General features: G+C 37.9%; 2 protein-coding genes and 1 long non-coding RNA gene across 3 annotated transcripts; all 3 read left to right on the top strand.

The window, feature by feature from the left end:
• Positions 1–2,377: 2,377 nt before the first annotated feature.
• LOC147763012 (carbohydrate sulfotransferase 3-like) lies at positions 2,378–5,665 on the top strand. Its single transcript, XM_087009353.1, has 3 exons — positions 2,378–2,534; positions 3,154–3,491; positions 3,714–5,665. Exons 2-3 carry the CDS (start codon positions 3,302–3,304, stop codon positions 4,190–4,192), a joined length of 669 nt encoding a protein of 222 aa, XP_086865479.1. The 5' UTR covers positions 2,378–2,534; positions 3,154–3,301; the 3' UTR covers positions 4,193–5,665.
• Positions 5,666–10,654: 4,989 nt separating this feature from the next.
• LOC106153056 (FMRFamide peptide receptor frpr-18) lies at positions 10,655–13,732 on the top strand. The gene is made up of 3 exons (XM_013526825.3): positions 10,655–10,811; positions 11,525–12,387; positions 12,640–13,732. Exons 2-3 carry the CDS (start codon positions 11,525–11,527, stop codon positions 13,394–13,396), a joined length of 1,620 nt encoding a protein of 539 aa, XP_013382279.3. The 5' UTR covers positions 10,655–10,811; the 3' UTR covers positions 13,397–13,732.
• A 1,899-nt stretch (positions 13,733–15,631) lies between these two features.
• LOC147763013 (uncharacterized) lies at positions 15,632–16,543 on the top strand. The gene is made up of 3 exons (XR_015333453.1): positions 15,632–15,742; positions 15,986–16,122; positions 16,363–16,543. It is a non-coding gene; the product is annotated as an uncharacterized LOC147763013 (long non-coding RNA).
• Positions 16,544–18,422: the final 1,879 nt, after the last annotated feature.

Consider the following 18,422-nt stretch of genomic DNA (forward strand, 5'->3'; position numbering starts at 1 on the left):
GTCGGAGATCGGTACATTCCACTTGTTAGTTACGAACTACTTCCTGGTTTTCACAAGGTCCTTCAAGACCTCTAAAACATCGTTGTAATTGCAGCCCATACCATAAAACACCCAAAAATACTTAGATATGGACATATCGGATTATATTTATGCCAAATTTCCACATGACAACGATTTATAGACTCCCGGGAATTATTTCCCCTTTACGCTTTTTGTCGCGCTGGCGGTCGACGCAGCATTTATTTCTAAACAAGTTGACCGCAAATTAAGCACGATTTTGCACCTTCAAGTTCCGTGTCACGTTTTCATATCATGCATTCATTATTTCTACAAGTTTTCTCTGCCCAAAATGCGAAAAAAAAGAGAGTTATCTTACCATGTTGTTTAGAAAACTTCTTTTTCCTCCGACAACCCGTCTTCACTGCCGTTCACCTCTATGTTAAAATGACCACTCAGCTTCGTTTCTAACACCACTGCACGTCACTTCCGGCACAATTCTGACCAATGCTGATCTTCTCCGGTTCCCTTTATTATCTTGACAGTTTTGAAACGTATGCAACCCGGAAGTTAGTGGTGTGGTAAAATTTGAAACCCACACTTAGGGCCTTCATGTAAGTTTGTATTTCGCGTAAAGCTTTGCAAAAAGTGTTTTACTTTTTATCTAAGATGGCAGTTATAGCAGAAGTCATAAGTCCACTCCGTGCTCTGTCTTGCAGTCATTCGAGTTGTGTTTCGATCTCTTTATACATGTACACGGGGTAAAACTCGTCGTGGGTTTTTGCTTTTTGCTTGGAGAAATCTCTTGCCGTGCGTTCTGTTTGTAAAGGAAGAGCATGGAAAAGAACAGCCAGCCGAGTGATATCACACGGATAGGAGTCACCGTATTTCTGGTGGCATTAATATGTGCTAGTCTCTTCGCTTTGAAGTCCACAACTCGAACGATCCAGTGGAAGTATACATCACCGCAATCAAATCCAAGTGAGTTTAAGTGATCATCTGGGGGGTGGGGGTGGGGGGCACAAGAATAAGAGAGGCTTCGCTTCACCGTGCGAAATCTCGTATTAAATTTATTGGCATTATTTTTATCATTATCATTTTTATTTTAATTTTTTAAAAATATTATTATTACTGTTGCTATTATTATTATTATGACATTTCGTATGTATACTATATTGTTGTATTGTACGGTGAAAAAAACTATCACGGTGAAAAAACTATCACTATCACTTGAATAATATAAAACAACAGAGTAGGATAGCTATTCATGGCTTACTTGCGCCAAATGTTATCATTTTGATGTTAAAAGAGCAAATTTTAGTCTCAAAATGCAGTTAATAATGTAATTATAAAGTAAATAAATATTTTGAATGTAATGTAAAAATTACTAAATGATTTAATATGAAAAGGATTTATGAGCCTTATAAATTATTATTTAGATGATTTTTGAATACTTTCTTTTCAAATGTGATTACATTTGACAGAATACTTCATGTAAATGGTGTCAAAAGATAACACGTTTTTATTTGATTATAATAAAACAACAAAGTTAGCACTTTCCTCTCACCGTGAAATACAGATTGGTTGTTGTTGTTAATGGCGAGTATGAAGAGAGAACAGAAAAAATCAAGAGGGCGTTGCTCCAACATCATGCGGTGTCGTCACTTGTTAAGTTGAAGGGCAGTTTGGTGTATTACCGGACGTCGCCCTCATACATGGAGACATCTAGGTTCCACCGTGCGTTCAGTTGGTAAACTAAGGCTATGAATGAGAACAGCCAGGCGAGTGTTATCGCCCGGATAGGAGCCACCGTATTTCTGGTTACATTAATATGTGCTGGTCTCTTCACTTTGAAGTCCACAACTCGAACGATCCAATGGACGTATACATCAAAGCCGGTTGGCGCGGGGTTCGGGGCCCGCTGAAGGGACTCGAAAATTGTTGATACTTTAAAGGGCGAACGGTGCCATTTGGTACGGTTTAGAACTATAATGTTACTAGTCAAAACTCTAACTTTAAGAGGGGAACATTGGTGTGATTTTTTTCAGAAACCGAAGGGGGGTCAAGACCCCCTGGCTGCCCCTCAAACGTGCGCTAGATTTTGAGCTAATAATAAATAACAAAATGATTTTTAAATAATAAAAATACTTATGCTTTGACAATTTCGAGTCTCTACTTCTTATCTGTTTTTCTTGAGCAAAAATGTTCATTAGCTTTGTAGTTGGATCATAAATGATAATTAACAAACACAAGCGGAAAAAACTTTCATACCGTTAGCTTACGAGCAACCTGGACGTAAGTTTATCAGACTGATGTGAGCAGATGTTGCCACTCACTGACCGCTGGATCTTTTTTTTTTCTTCTAGATGTCATTGCCAAACAAGTGATTCTTTTAACTCATGACAGATTTGGATCGTCCTGGTTGGGGAGCTCCTGAATTACAACCCTAATGCCTTATACTACTTTGAACCTCTACACGCTCTTAACGGAGATATCGAAAGAAGGAGACAGCTCCTATACACATCAGAGAAAACAGAGTGAGCAGTTACCGATAGCCCCCTGTTTCCCAAAGAACAGATGTCAAATTTGAGCTGTAAACATAGCGACCTCATTTTTTCACTGGATAAGTCTATAGTGTTTCTGCAGAAGTGGGTGGATAATGACTTTTCTTTGTCTCTTTTTTTTTTTAATTTTAGGGTGAAGAGGAATGATGAATTCCTTGGTAGCTAAGATGGGGTTAGGGGTGGGTTCGTCATTGTCTTGTGTTCAAATTCAAATATGGCCGTTGTTCTTTTGTGAAACAGACCAAATTTAGTAAATCATTTTAGTAAAATTGTACTTGTGCCATTATGTCATGATGTGCATTTCTGCTAGTTAGTTTATTTTTCTTGTGTTTTAAATACATTTTTGCCGCTTTACAGGTTAGGTTGTGTAACATTTTAAAAATGTGCTTAATTTTCTGTCTCACTTTTTATTTCGTAATGTCTGGATTAATGGTATAAAAATTATCTGTAGAACTCTATAAATTTGTCTATAAAACCCTATGCTTACTTTTCATTTGAGTATCAGTCGGCTTATTTGTTCGTTCGTTTAATAATCAAACAAAAAAAAAAAAACAATATAAAACAATTAAACATTCTATGTACATTTTTACAGACAAGCACCGTTTCCAAAAGAATCGAGAGTTTCAATACGGATAACAGAAAATTTCTTGAACTGCCACTTCGAGAATGTCCCTCTCTCCGTGCTCGCTCCTGGCGGACTAAAACACAATTGGTTTACTACAGGAGGACGTCACCGCCAGATGACGAGATTTAAGTCATGTATTTTATCCGAAAACGACGACCGGACATGCATACCGCTGTTAACATCTGCGTGCCGCAATGCCAGCATCGTGTCATTTAAAACCATCCGAATGACCTTACGGATGACAGCAGGCATGTTGGAGAGAAACCCGGCTCTGAAAATCCTGTACTTAATACGTGACCCTAGAGGTAATTTGATTTAACCAAGTGTTCTGTTATATATATATATTTCATTACTTATTTATCAGACTTTTTGTATATACAGACCACGAACTTATTTTTTGCTGAATATTTTGTTCAAAGTAATTAATTTTGTTGTGGTGAAACAAAAAACTAATCGTCAAATCCTACTCGTAATATTTGTATCAAATTCAATGGCATGCATCAGACCCTTTTAAATTTTCTTTGTAGCTACGATGCTTTCGGCATGGAAAACATTTGAAAAGCTGAGGACCGAAACAATATCACCCGTTGGGATAAATTTGTTAATTTTTATACGGGAATACTGCAACAACGTAGGGGATAACGCCAACTTGTATCGAGAACTGGAAACTAAGTTCCCTGGAAGAATTCTTGTCATACGTTACGAGGATGCCATTAAAGATCCCGTGCGAAAGGCAGAAGAGGTGTATCAGTTTCTAGGACATCGTATGCCTTCAGAAGTAAGAGATTTCGTACGGGATAGCGCCTCAGCGAAAGAAGACAACGGGGTTTTTGGTACGTCACGTACGGATCCCGCTCAGACGGCGTACAAGTGGGTTCCCACCATCCCGTTGAAACTTGTGGAACTCGTTGAGGACGCGTGCTCCCATGGGATGAGGCATTTCAACTACACGCCATATGACAAACTTAGGAGCAAATATGATGAAATTCTATCTCAACTTGAATGAAGGACAGGAGTAAACATGAGGACTTAACAGTCCATGCTGGTGAAATGTTTGTTATGGAAGACGTTTCCAAGCCAGCCCCTCCTCAGATCGCACTCTGCGTTCAACCGACAGTCCCCTGGTTTGTTTAAGTAAAGTATTAACATAATTTGCAGTGGACAAATAGCAATTTTGTGGCCTTAGGTATAACACTTAATGCAAATTTGGAAAATATTGAAGACTTAAATTATTCGGATAGATTAATGGAAATTGAAAAGGAAATAACGTGTTGGAATAGGAGAAATTTAACTCCTTTGGGAAAAATTACAGTAGTGAAAACTCTACTTTTATCCAAATTTACTCACTTATTTCTTTCCTTACCCAAACCAAAAGATGAAACGATAAAAAAATTGGAAAACGTATTTTTTAAATTTATTTGGAACAATAAAAGGGATAGGATAGCTAGGAAGGTGTTTATTCAACCAATAGAATGTGGAGGCTGTCGAATGATTGACATAATCTAATTAACTTGGATAAGGAAACTAATGACAAGAAATGAAACAGACTGGGTTAGACTTATGATAGATACACAAAATATTAATATAAGTCGACGTATTGATCGGGGAGACTTGGTTAGGTGTGCGGAAAACGTGACCAATTATTTCTGGAAAGAAATCGTTCTTTATCTTGCGGATTTTAAAAGAGATATCTCGAGTTCAGATACTTTAAAAGATATTTTGAAAAAAACCTATATGGAATAGTTCAGAGGTGATGGTGGATAATAATGATATATATTCCAAGTCTTGAAATGACAGGGGTGTAAATATAGTAAATGACCTGTTTGAAAATAGTGGAAAACTGCATTCTTTTGAAACATTTAGTTCCCAGTATGACATTAAATGTCCGTTTACATTATTTCTCGGAGTTAAGACTGCAATTACACAACGGTGGCCACAGCTAAGGGAAGAAAACGTCAAATTGGCGCTACCCTACAGACCTAAATTTATAGAAATAATCTGTAAAGAATCTAAGGGATCGCGGTCAATATATGATATATTGATTAATAATGCGTATTGTAAACCGGCATCTGATACAAAATGTGCAGCCATTAATATACTCATACTGGTAACGAATTATTATATATATGGAAAAAGAATGAATGAAAAAAGATTAGATTCTCAATGTCTACAAAATAAACTAAAAAACTATTTCGAAATGGAGAAATACATGTATATAAGCAATGGAAAATATATAGAATATACTGAACGATGGAATTTGTTAGGTAATGTGTTTCAGTGACCTCCTCACATTGTGTCTATTTCCCACTGTATATATTTTATATATGCTTACGAAATGCTATATGATGATTGATATTACTGATACTATTGACAATATTTTGTACGATTCCTTTGTATGCTTAAAAAATATTATTTATTGTCCGGTTGAATGTAAATAAAGCTAAGTAACACCACTGTTCAAGCATAACAGCTTGTTAAATGTCGATTTTGATATAAAGCACACTTGTTTAAAGGCGTTTTCTTGTCAATACATCGGCCGGTGCCGTATATTGGGGGGGGGGGGGGGGGGGGGGGGGGGCGGAGGGGGTGCAGGGCGAAGGGGGGGGGGGGGAGGTGATCCAGCGTCTGTACGTACCTTATCGGTGACAACGTAAAAGCTGGTTTGAAATATGCCACGCTCTCTTTCCAGCTTGCACATGTATCACGAACGGTTATTCGATTTCACGAAGGAGGCGTCATGATGAAATCTAAACAAACGCCGACATGCGATCAAGAACGTTTGCATATCTAATCACTCACTCCTACACCCTCTCTCGAGCACTGTGACTCAAAAACTCAAAGATCAACCTTTAATACAAACAATTATCACACATTAAAAGCGCCAGTTAATAACAATTTATTTCAACTTTAAGAAGGCTAAAAAGATAACAGAATAAATGAACTAAAACGCAGATATTAAAAGTTAATGGTATGCATGAAAGAAAAGTAAAAAAAAAAAGTTCTTCAAAGATTTACACTTCACCCAAAGTAAATGAAAGAGAGAAGTGCATAGTTTTTTTTTTTTTTTTAATTTGAGTCAGTCTTATTTCATTTTTATTAGCCTGAGCTAGTCGTTCTAATTTCCGTTTTATTGGTATTTTATAATAGACCGGCACCGGTGCAAGTACATGTACAGGCATATGAATTGGCTAAATAGTAATTAATAATAATAAATATGTTATAAACCTTATAAAAAAGTAAATGAGTGATTTGGAAGAACTCCACAGCAAATGGTACAATACGGAAGATAATAAATCACTGAATTTTAAGACGACATTATTTCTTAACTCTTACTTAATGAACAGTATTAAGTTTTTTTACAAGACCAGTAAGCGCCTGTAGTATATATACAGTACTTATACATTTAAATAATATCTCCAGAAGAAGACTACATAGCAACGTTGGTGAAAGGAGTCCATCTACGAGTCACGTCTGGGACACCAGTAATATTTGGGTAATGTTTGCATAATTTTGACATGCCCTGTTATTTAACTGTTTTATGCAATTCATATTATTTGTCTTTTGACCCCCCCCCCCCCCCCCAGTATGGTAAAAAACTTTTAAATTGATATAAAACAGTTAAACAAATATTGCACAAAATGTCTGCGTAACTGACGTGCTTCAATAATGTTCGCTATATTTGTGGAATGATACATGTACATATGGTATGACCCGTTTAAAGCATGTGCTGCACTCGTCTCGTGATATCCTAGCGGGGGTACATCTTACTGATCATTCATTCCATCAAGTGTGTCTTGACAAGAGCATTGGCTCATGCATGTCTAGCATAATTATGGTGAATAATATCAGTTTGGACTAAACTGATATACGGGTCATATGCAAGCTAGAACCGGGAAGTGAAAGACGCGCACTGGATACGCTGTATACATTGATTTGATGTAATGTAACACTACATGAACGCTCTCCCGCCGAGTAAAATCAAGGAAAGCTTATTCGCCTATAAATTTTAAAGTTTTTTTTTCTTCACCACACCCTACATAAACATTTACAAAGTTGATGCACGCTAGACTGCGTGATGTCTGCTGACCTTCAAATGACCTTTGTTGACCTTACTGTTAATTATCAATGTACCATTGGTCGCTTTTTCAAATGTAGGAAAGCTAAATTGCGTTGTAAAATGAGTTCTCGATACTTTTCGAAATAGCTATTATCCTGCTTGGCAGCGCAAGGCAATGAAGGGGAAAATATTTGATTGCAAAGGACAAAAATCATTAAATCAGCGAACAACAGATGGATATGTACAGTACTAGTGAACATGAAGGCTATATGTTTTACACGCTTAATGGTAATTAAATGCTTGGTGTTACTTTTTAAACAACATTATTTATTGTCCGGTTGAATGTAAATAAAGCTAAATAACACCACTGTTTAAGCATAACAGCTTGTTAAATGTCGATTTTGATATTAAGCACACTTGTTTAAAGGCGTTTTCTTGTCAAAACATCGGCCGGTGCCTAATATTGGGGGGGGGGGGGGGGGGGGGGGGCGGAGAGGGGTGCAGGGCGAAGGGGGGGAGGTGATCCAGCGTCTGTAAGTACCTTATCGGTGACAACGTGAAAGCTGGTTTGCTTCGCGTACCAGAAATATGCCACGCTCTCTTTCCAGCTTGCAAATATGTATCACGAATGGTTATTCGATTTCACGAAGGAGGCGTTATGATGAAATCTAAACAAACGCCGACATGCGATCAAGTACGAGTGCACATCTAATCACTCACTCCTACACCCTCTCTCGTACAATGTGATTCAAAAACTCAAAGGTCAACCTTAAATACAAACTATATTTATTTCAACTTTAAAGCAGGCTAAAAAGATAACAGAATAAATTTACTAACAAGCAGGTACTAAAAGTTAATGGTATGCATGAAAAAAAAAAAAAAAGTAAAAATAAGGTTCTTCAAAGATTTACACTTCACCCAAAGTAAATGAAGGAGAGAAGTGCATACATGTTTTTTTAAACTTAAACTTACAGCTTAATTACCAAGAACAACATTATCTTTTTCAGTTGATTAATAAAACCCATTGATAATAATGTTGTTCTGTTACTGTTTCTGACCTTATATTTTCATGATAGAAATCATATTCGAGGTAGCTTGTGAACGAAGCTGTGGACACCGTGAGACCTATTATAAGGGCGCATTCCCATAGATTTTAGACTCCGTGGGGAGTCTCACTTGATTACTGTCAGATAATCCGGCTTAAATGTCCGTCCCGCCTACTACAAGCTGTAAGGGGGTAATTAACTTCCGTGTGCGGTCGGCTGACTGCAATTTAACGTGAACCCCCAGGGAGTTAGGTCGATCTAGGAAGATCGATGTAAATCTCTGGGAATGCCCTCTTAGGGAACTGCGTACAATACGCGGGAAGGGGTAGACGTTTTTTCGGTGATAAGGAAGAAACGCCCTATGTCCCGGGAGGTCTACCTAGGAAGCAATACAGAATTATAACTTCATACCTTACTGTCATTTACAGTGTGCATGTATGAAATATTTAGAAATTCATTATTGGAAATTTCAATCATTCACTATAATTGTAAGAGTCATGGGATCACTCTTGATCAAAACGCTGCCACACCTCCAAGTCCACATAACTAAAAATAATTTGCATCACAGCTGTTAAGCGTTTCAAATAGTGATTTTTTTCAGATACCATATCAAACAGGACTAAGTTACTTGGAGACCGCTACTTTTAAAAGCGGTTGGTGAAAAAAACGATGGAGGTTGCAAAAATATTTCACTTAAAACTGACTTAGTGCCAGGTTGCAATGCTGGAGACTTGATTAAGCGTCCAATTCTCACACCGTGTGGTACACTTCTCTCTTTCGCATCGTGTTGAGAGATTGACAACTTAATAGCTTGGCAAGATTACGTAAGTGGGTCTCCTAAACAGAGTCCGCTCGCTCGATATTAATTTCGATTGGTCTGAACAGTTGGAAAGGAACTTGTGGAAGCGAGCTTAACCCCTTGTAATGTAACTATATACAAGGTGGGGGCAGGCATAAACTGGGTTCCCATAAACCTATCGTACTAGCAGGATCGATCTAACTCCGAGGGGATTCTCGTTAAACTGCATTCAGTTTAAGCGGCTTAAATGTCTGTCACGCCCACTGAAGCTGCTAGGGGGGTAATTAACTTTCGTGCACGCTTAAACCGAATGCGATTAGCAAGGATGGCCTCGCATATAGATCGATCCCGCTAGTAGACCTTTATGGTCCCATAAAGTTGCTTACAGCCAAGCATACCACACAAGGTAAAATGGGCCTTTGTCACCGAGTCAACGATACATGTATACCATGCTGATACTGATTTGCGTCTTAAGATATGTTGTGAAACATCAAACGCTCACCCAGTAATGCTATCGTCCACTTTTTCACCCCATTCTCATAGATTAGATCGACCTACATTGGATCGACCTAACTCCCTGGGGGTTCACGCTAAATAGCTGCCAGCCGGGCGGACACGAAAGTTAATTACCCCTTAAAGCTTGTAGTAGGCGGGGACGGACACTTAAGGGGGATTATCTGACAGTAATCTAGTGAGACTCCCCGCGGTGATAGATCGATCTAAAAGTTGTGAGAACAGAGCCTTTGTAAACGGTATCAGAGAACTGCTAATGATGGTTCTTGCTAACTATATATGTCAGCTGTTTGAGAAAAGGAACTGCGCTGTGCCAACAGCAGTAAAAAGTACATGGAAATGTTAAAACTTTTCTGTGTAGGTAATTTTTTTCATTAACCTGAAAACCAATTTCTTCTTCTAAATGGGATAACATATTCGATTATCTGTAAAATAAGTCACAGAACATGACACTTCTCGATTTCGAAAATGGCATTCTTCGGCTCATTAGATTAAGAGAATCACCTCAAGCATCGTCTAAAACGAGACTGAAACAAGTTCTTTTTTCTTGGATGAATGGTTTCCATTAATTGTTACTTGTAGTTACTTTTACATACTTTTTAAACCTTTATTCCCTATTAACGCCAAAATCAATTAAAGAGATTTGTACACTTTAACTTCCTTCGATCACTTCCTCGTCTCGTGATGTGTTAAAATAGTAAACGCTGTGGACGTTGTTGTATGGGAATTCCTAACATGGCAATACATGCCAATCCAGATGGCGGTTGAGTCCATTAATTGTAATAAAGGGGCGTAAGGTAAATCATTTGGCTGACAGCATTCATAAGAAATGTTATATACATATAGGTCCGTTTAAAAAGTATTAAAAGCAGCTAGCACTTAACAGTAAGTACATTGACATCTGCATCGGACAATATGAATAAACGGTCCGCTTTCATCAGAAAGTTATCACCCCCCTTTCTTCTGCCGTTTTCATTCTTATCAGGTCACGGTTATAGGTTATGACTCAAGCGGTCGGGTTTCCCAAGCGTCGTCTATTTCCGTCCGTTTCCGCCTGTCTCATCACTCAAGCTTGTCAAGTGTCGAACCCTATATAAGACGGCCTCGTCGGAAAGGAAAGAGAAAACGGACTCTTTACGTTACGCTCTTAAGTCTCTACCATCTTCCAGCAGATCTTAATTCATGAAAAGTTAAACATTAAAAGTTAAAGGTAAGTGTTTTCTTTTTCAATCAGTTTAATAATAATTTTAGACTAAATCTGTGTCTCTAAAATTATGTTATTTGTAACGAAAAAAATGTAAATTGTATATTATTTTTCACGAAAAAATGTACATATTTTAAACGGAATATTTATACTTTAAGATGCGTTGAATTCGAATATATAAGGCATTTAGTTTCTCAGTTATTATGAGAAGTTACTGAATGAAGACGTACATAAACAATATACGTTCATCCTTTTCTAAGATATTGCAATTGAGTAAATTAAAAATTCAATTCGCGACAGAAATGGTGTAAACTTAAAAAATTGTGCACTTAAATAAACTTGGAAACTGTGAAGTGAAAAAAATCAAAAGCATGCTGTGAAACAAAATAACATTAGGAAATAAACCAGATGCAGCGTGACAAGGTAAACTATCCAGAACAAAAGTGCCTCGAAATGTTACAGCAAGTAATGTTTAGTAAATAGTTTTTTCTGGTTTTCTCGAATGAACGATGTCTGGAACTTGTATCAGTTTCATGACCTTGAAGTGCCTTGTTAGCATAAAGTAGAACCTTTAAAAATAGCAAATACACTCAACTTCTCTTTTTTCTCGTCTGTCGATAGCATTTCTAGTGTTTGATTTATTGGGTATAAAGGTTTGCCACAAAGCTACTTCAAGGACTACCTTTTAAAATATATAAAATATTTTTTATTTCTCCCAGATGTACGGTAGGCGCGGAGATCACTTTCTTGTCGGCGAATTCGGTGGCTACGAATTTGGGGATTTCGGAGGAGGAGGCGATAATGATGTAAAAGACCCATCTGGAATCACCACTACAGGAAGCGTGACCAGCGATACACCCACGACTTCCGCCACTAGCATCTTCTCGCCATCAGCGGCATATACAGGAAATCCGCAAGCAGTGACGAGGTCGAGATTATCTGACATTCTGACCCAAGTTGTCACGGGTCGTCCAGATACTGTCCCAGTTCATTCCACAATCAATAAAAACATTTTACAGTCAGAGAGACCAGATTCTTACGATATTTTCAGCACTGCGGCGAGGACAGGAAATATAGATACCACTACCTCAACAACAACGGGATCGGATAAACCCATCACTGATGTCTTTACCAGGACATACGAACTCATTTCTAGCCATACTACAGACTTAGTCACACATTTAAACACTTCAGTCACAGCGCACAGTGGCAGCCAAGCACAAACACCAGAGAGAAATTTTACTTCTCATACAAACATATTTGAACTTTTCAATTCAACAAATATTTCATGGTCAGAGCTACCTGAAACGGATTTTCGCATGTGTCTAGGATGTACACATATCATTCATGACATTGTTCTTCCTGTCGTCATAGCTATTGGAATTCTAGGAAACGCAGCAGCGTTTTTGGTTTTGATGAGGAGAATATTCCGGTTGTCTGCTACAGCGCGTCTCCTGATTGGTCTAACAGCGTCTGCTTTCTTGCATTGTGTCATTGAAGTTCCTCATCTTCTGTGCAGTGATAAAAGTCTGTATGCTTCGGAAGGTTTCCAGGTTTTCTACAGGCATTATCTCATCGCAAGGTATGTGTTTATCGCCGCACTGACGAGTGTTTAAATACATTTTATTATGATATTTGTTTTCATTTTATTAAATTACCTAATTGTACAGAAATAAGTACTGGTCAGTTTTAATATTTCCGTTAGTTTGTAAATTTTAATTTATACATTTGCGGTTTTGATAAAAATACGTCTTTTTATGCGCTGCACTTATCATAAAAATATAACTACTTAATTGCTGACTACTTACGCTCATCCTTATTCTTCCATTTTCAGGAATGCATTGAACCCAATCTTGCTGTCAGCTGTCACCTGTCTGACTGTCGCTGTCGTCTTGGAAAGGTTCCTGTCTCTTCGTTACCCCTTTTCTCCGTCCATGCACTCTACCGTCCCAGAAGCCAGTAAGACAATTCTTGGGGTATTTGTGGCCGTCACGCTGTTCCATTTGTCTAAGTGCTTTGAGTACGCACCAAACCCTGATCTGTCGTCTGCGGAACCCCTGATTGCGACAGAGCTGCTTCGGATTGCAGCTTACAAGATATTCCGCCAGTACGTCAACACGACTCTCACGGTCACCCTTCCATACGTCGTTTTGTTTGTGCTATTAGTATTGTTGGTCATCGCCATTTCAAACTTTAGATCTCAGTGTAAAAAATCATTCATAGGACAATCGTCTACCGGAGATGCGAGTCACATGACGTCAGGGGTGGTTGCTATGGCAACCATGTTTCTACTGTGTAATTCTCTCAGCTTGTATTTAGCTACAAATATCACAGTTTATGGCAGCGAAAAGACATTTTCAAGCAGCCTGAATGTTGAACTGAAAGAATTATCTGAAGTTATGATATTTGTTTACATGTCGCTCCCGTTTATCTTGTTTTGCGCCATCTGTCGGAACTTTAGAAAAGCTACCTGCTGCTGTGGGTCCAGTAATTCAGTGGGATTTTCTACCGACGTCTCCCAGAAAAATTCCCGATCAAACAGTACATTCACTGGTATTGGGGTGTCGAATTGTAGTCTAGATTTTGTGTGATTCTTTTGTGTACCAGTAACATATCAAAAGCATCTTAATGATATCTAGATGACCTCTACAGAAATATAAGATTTGCATTGCATTTTTTAGTTGACATATCAAGACTTATTTACATATCTTTTACATATAATTTTCTATAATAATATTGATATATTTAAAAATAAATCTTCTTTTCTATAATTTTAGAAACAACATATATAATGGTATAAGCGTTAAATGCACAAATGTATAAAATTATAGTTTTTTTCAAATGTTTTCCTTGCTTTATCATGAATTTATACTGTACATAATTTACTGTATATAATTTACTTGTACATCAATAAATAATTTTTCTTTAAAATGGTGACTGGTTGTATGGGAAATAGTGTCCAGTGGCGGATTTATAGGGGGGTCAGGGGGGTCCTGACCCCCCCCCCCCCCCCCCCCCCCCATTCAGTCTCCGAAAAAATCACACTAATTTTCCCCTCTTGGAATTAGAATTCTGACTAGTTGACTTATAGTTCTAAACCGTACCAAATGGATTCGTTCGCCCTCTAAAATACCAAAATTTTTCGGGGCTCTTCAGCGGGGGTCCACAGATGCGAAGCCAACCCCCCTCTCCAAACCCCTCGCTAACGGGGGGGGGGGGTTGGCCTCGCATCTGTGGACCCCCCCCCCCCCTTCAAATATTCCTGGATCCACCCCTGGTGTCGGTAATCAAATGTTATAGAAGTGAAATATCATGTCTTAATGGCTCAGAACTTTCCAAACAATCATCTAAAGTTGCTGTGGCAGTATTGAAATAATTTTCAATAAAATATATAAACTAAATCAATTTTCTGATGAGTGCAGTACGGGCATGTTAGTTTCTTAGTACAAAAATATTATCAATGATGTGAAAAAAGATGTATAAGGAGTAGGGTTGATTTGAAAAGTAGAACCGAGTTCCACATTATTCACATTGGTGTTGTTTCAAGACATTTTCATTTTTATATCAACAAAATGCGAAGGATGTTGCATCTATCAAAAGCATCATCTCTTAAACACAAATTGGTTTACACAGTAAGATAGCACCCTCTACCACGGCGGCAGCTTAATTCCATATTTTTTCTTCGAATCGTGCCATGAATTAGCCAAAAACATACTAATATGTATAATACTGACCTTTTCCCACCAAAAAGGGTGTCTTTCGAACGCCCCCCCCCCCCCCACACACACACACACACACACATTTCACAGTGTCATATCCCGACACAAATTTTGAGATGAGATGCACTACTTTCCAACCTCGCTCAGAATCATCGCTATATCACATCGTGTACTAGGCAAGGGCGGTGTTGGGTCTGGTACTTCGAAGCGCTTACTGATACACACCTTGAAAACGAGTAGTGAAAACGATCTACCTGTGAATTCAGGATCATTCGGTGCCGAGTCTGGTAGTTGGGTAGGCTCTTGTGGGCCATGGCAATCTTTTACAGGTGAAATCGCCGATTCTTTATGATATTTCTCGTACATATCTCATGTTTACTTTGAAAAAAAGTGTTTTTATAAAAAAAGAAATAAAACTGAAAAACAGATACGGTCAACAAAATATTAACATGTGAAGGCATTTGAGAGGCATTTCGTATAATTAGAAGGCATTGATCGATCGTCAAACATCTGTGTAAATTTTGCTTTAGGAATTCAGTTCAGGTACAGTGTAGTTGGCGATGCAGTTCCACATAGTGTCGATTTCACTTACGTTCATGAAAAACCCCAATATAACCACTGCATCTCTACTATCTTAAAATCGATGTATGAATCCATCTCACATATGAATAGGAGTCCACATTTACCGATAACAGGCTAAAAAAGGGATAAATAAAAAATAAAACGTAGAGAAAAAGAAAAAAAAAGAATAAAAACATTGAAACGTCATGACACCCACGTGAAAATCCTTCATAAAAAAGGTAATAATTTCAATAATTACCCAAACGCTCAGTGAAATAAAGTACGAAAATAATGAAAATCATTCAATATCATAATCACATCAGCCTCATACGACGAAGGAGATTGCCTTTACATGAAATCATCTTATTACCTGATATATCTCGACTGACTTGGTTATCAACGTCAGTCATTAATGTATTAACTTAAACAGTTAATTGACTTCAAAACAGGACGCCGGCTTGATAAACGTTTCCTGTAATATGCTGTAATGTTTATTACCACTCTAGAAATAATCCATGCCTATAACTGACTAATGTATTACATAATTTTTTCTACCAACAGTAAACACTATAAATACATAGTACAGAAACCGGGATAAATTGGTCTCTGACTTCAGCGAAAGCATTTCAGAAATACTGGCCGACATTCTTTGTCAAGGTAAGTCCTGGCTGAACTTATGATATGGTAAAGCAAATTAACGTACGGTGAGTGCCATTTTAGTAAAATACAAGGAAGTGAGTTTTTTATAATCAAATACAGAACCAGAAGGGGAAAGCAATAGTCGACAGTATTATAACACGGAAAATGAAAGCCCACACGGTTTCAATGAATGTTTTTAGCCTTTAAAGCTCTTGGAAAAGTTCCGCTGGTGTAAATTAATTATTTCTTATCTTATCACAGACAAGATGAACAAGCTGCTGGTTGCGTTGGTGGTTCTTGTAGCGGTTGCCGCCATACAAGTGGCAGACGCTGCCCCAGGGGTGGTTCTCGAACGCTTTACAGATCTTCAAAACAAAGAGGCTTCGTGGATTAATCAGGTATCTCCTCTATACATAACACGTTACTAAAGCATCAATTCACTGCAAGAATGCATGTCTATATACACCGTGCTTTCCAGAATTTAAATTAATAGTTTATATATTGGTTATGTATGTAAACAATATATTACCAACACAGATGTGGCAAACTTTTTAATATTCATATTTGAAATGAATATGCATGTATATATGAAAATACCTTTATAAAACTGTTATGTTCTACTTTCTGTTTGCTTTCAGGGGATAAAGAAACGTGCATATAGGTGTGGTTGTGATCCATCTTGCTACAGTAAATGTGGCAGGTATTGTTGCTAAACAGAGCCGAAATGTATCGAAACCTGTTAAATTTGGCAAAAATTGGCTGTAGCAGCATACATGAATGAATACAAGTAAAATAAAAGACGTGTTATGAAGTAAAGTATATACCGACTATTTTCATCATGGATAAACAAGCTTTATACTGTATTCGATGAAAAAATCTAAATCGATGTTTAGTTGCCAAATAAAAGGTGATTAAAATTAAATCAAATTAAAGCCAAATTTCATTTGTAATGTTAAGGCTGTATCTTTTAACCAGAAAAATGAAAGGTACATGTATGTTTGGTCATTTCCCTAGAATAATAAGCAGTACTAAGATATACTGTATATGCAATCCATCTAATCGCCGCACATTAATGAACTGAGCTTGTGTTCCCGCCGAAGACGCCGCAGCAAGAGCTCTTTCAAATCTGGTCTTAAATGCAAGTCAACATATGCTGTATAGGCCTATATTAAGTGATGATTTTGGTTTTGATCAACTTTTATCTGGGACCTGTTTCACAAAATGCCTCGTTTTTTGAACAGTGTAGACTGCCAAAGTGGGACGGCCAAATTATCTTTGTATTGCTGTTCTATGAGCATTTAAGAATGATAGGGTCACAATAAATGTACTTGACCTGTTTGAACTACTGTCACCAGAACTTGGTAAAATCATCGAGTAAACGATTTTCTGAAAAGTAACTTACATATAAGCGGCTAATCTTAGTAAGTCCACAAACTAAATACTTTTTAGGAGACAGGCCCCTGATAAGAAATATAAAGAACAAGTTGCAATAATCATAGATAATAAAGACTCGTGTTGCGAAGCTGCTGTAGGTGAGCCTGGCGTTTTCCTACACACACTGGACTATGGAAGTGTCACCCCTAATGAACCAATACTTTGGGGGAGATAAATGACTGTCGAATGATATGTTCCTGGTATCATTTTATTAACATCAAATTTCACAAAAGAAACGGTTCTGACTGAACAATCCAACTGTACCGATATTCTGACATTACTTATATTCCGCCTCTTCAGGTTAATAACTGTGATTACTCCGATTCAGGGGTGACACTTCTATTGTCCAGTGCGTGTACTTTGGTAACGCTATATTATTGAATGGGTGAATATATTTAAAAGATATAAGATAAAATCAACACTTTTTTCGAAAGGAAAGAATGGGTAGAATTAGATGATCTGGCAGGTATGAGCCAAGATACGTTTTCGTTGAATGAACTAGAAAAATTTAGAATTTAATCAATTTACTGATTGTTCTCCTCATCGTGGTAACAGTATATCTGAAAAGCTAAAACTATAATAATCATATCAAAATATAAATGCCTATGGGAAGAACTGTCCATGTGAATAGCACGTTAACACCAGTATTATAAAGGACTGATACGTTAACAGCTTTAACGCTTTGCCATTCCGTCCAATGACCACGATGATGTAAACACACTGACCTATGACTGACCAGTAGTGGACCATACCCCGGCCACGGTTCAAACCCTGTCCCTATCCGCCAATATAGAACATTACTCAAGTACAGCCTTGACAAGTCCAAACATTTATATCTGGCGCGGCAGCTATTTGTTAACGTCGCCATGACAACGTGGCCTCGTGCTCCTCTATGAGAAGGGAAAGCTATGTATTCCAGTACGCCATATGTCAGTATGCTGAAAGCGTGGGCGGTTATATTGACAACTTCGCCATCCTCTGCCTCCCACATACCTGAATATTGATCCGCAAAGGTACCAAATCTGGTTATTTTATTGAACGTATTGTTGCAGTGCCCACAATGCTTGAGGCAACGGTGCCCGGCAGGACCTATCGGGCCCATATCACAGACAGATTTATCATCACATTGTCTATCGTCTTTGCAAGCTGTTGTTTGAATGGTCATTTGTTTGGCCAAATGCAACGAAACAAATAGAGGGTTCATTTTTTGGTCGCCTGTTGAATACGTCGGGTCGAAAAGAGCACCTTTTATCAGAAGAGCTGG

This window comes from Lingula anatina, chromosome 3 (genome assembly GCF_051362555.1).
Source record: "Lingula anatina isolate TDL-2025a chromosome 3, LinAna3.0, whole genome shotgun sequence".
Lineage (NCBI taxonomy): Eukaryota > Metazoa > Brachiopoda > Lingulata > Lingulida > Lingulidae > Lingula > Lingula anatina.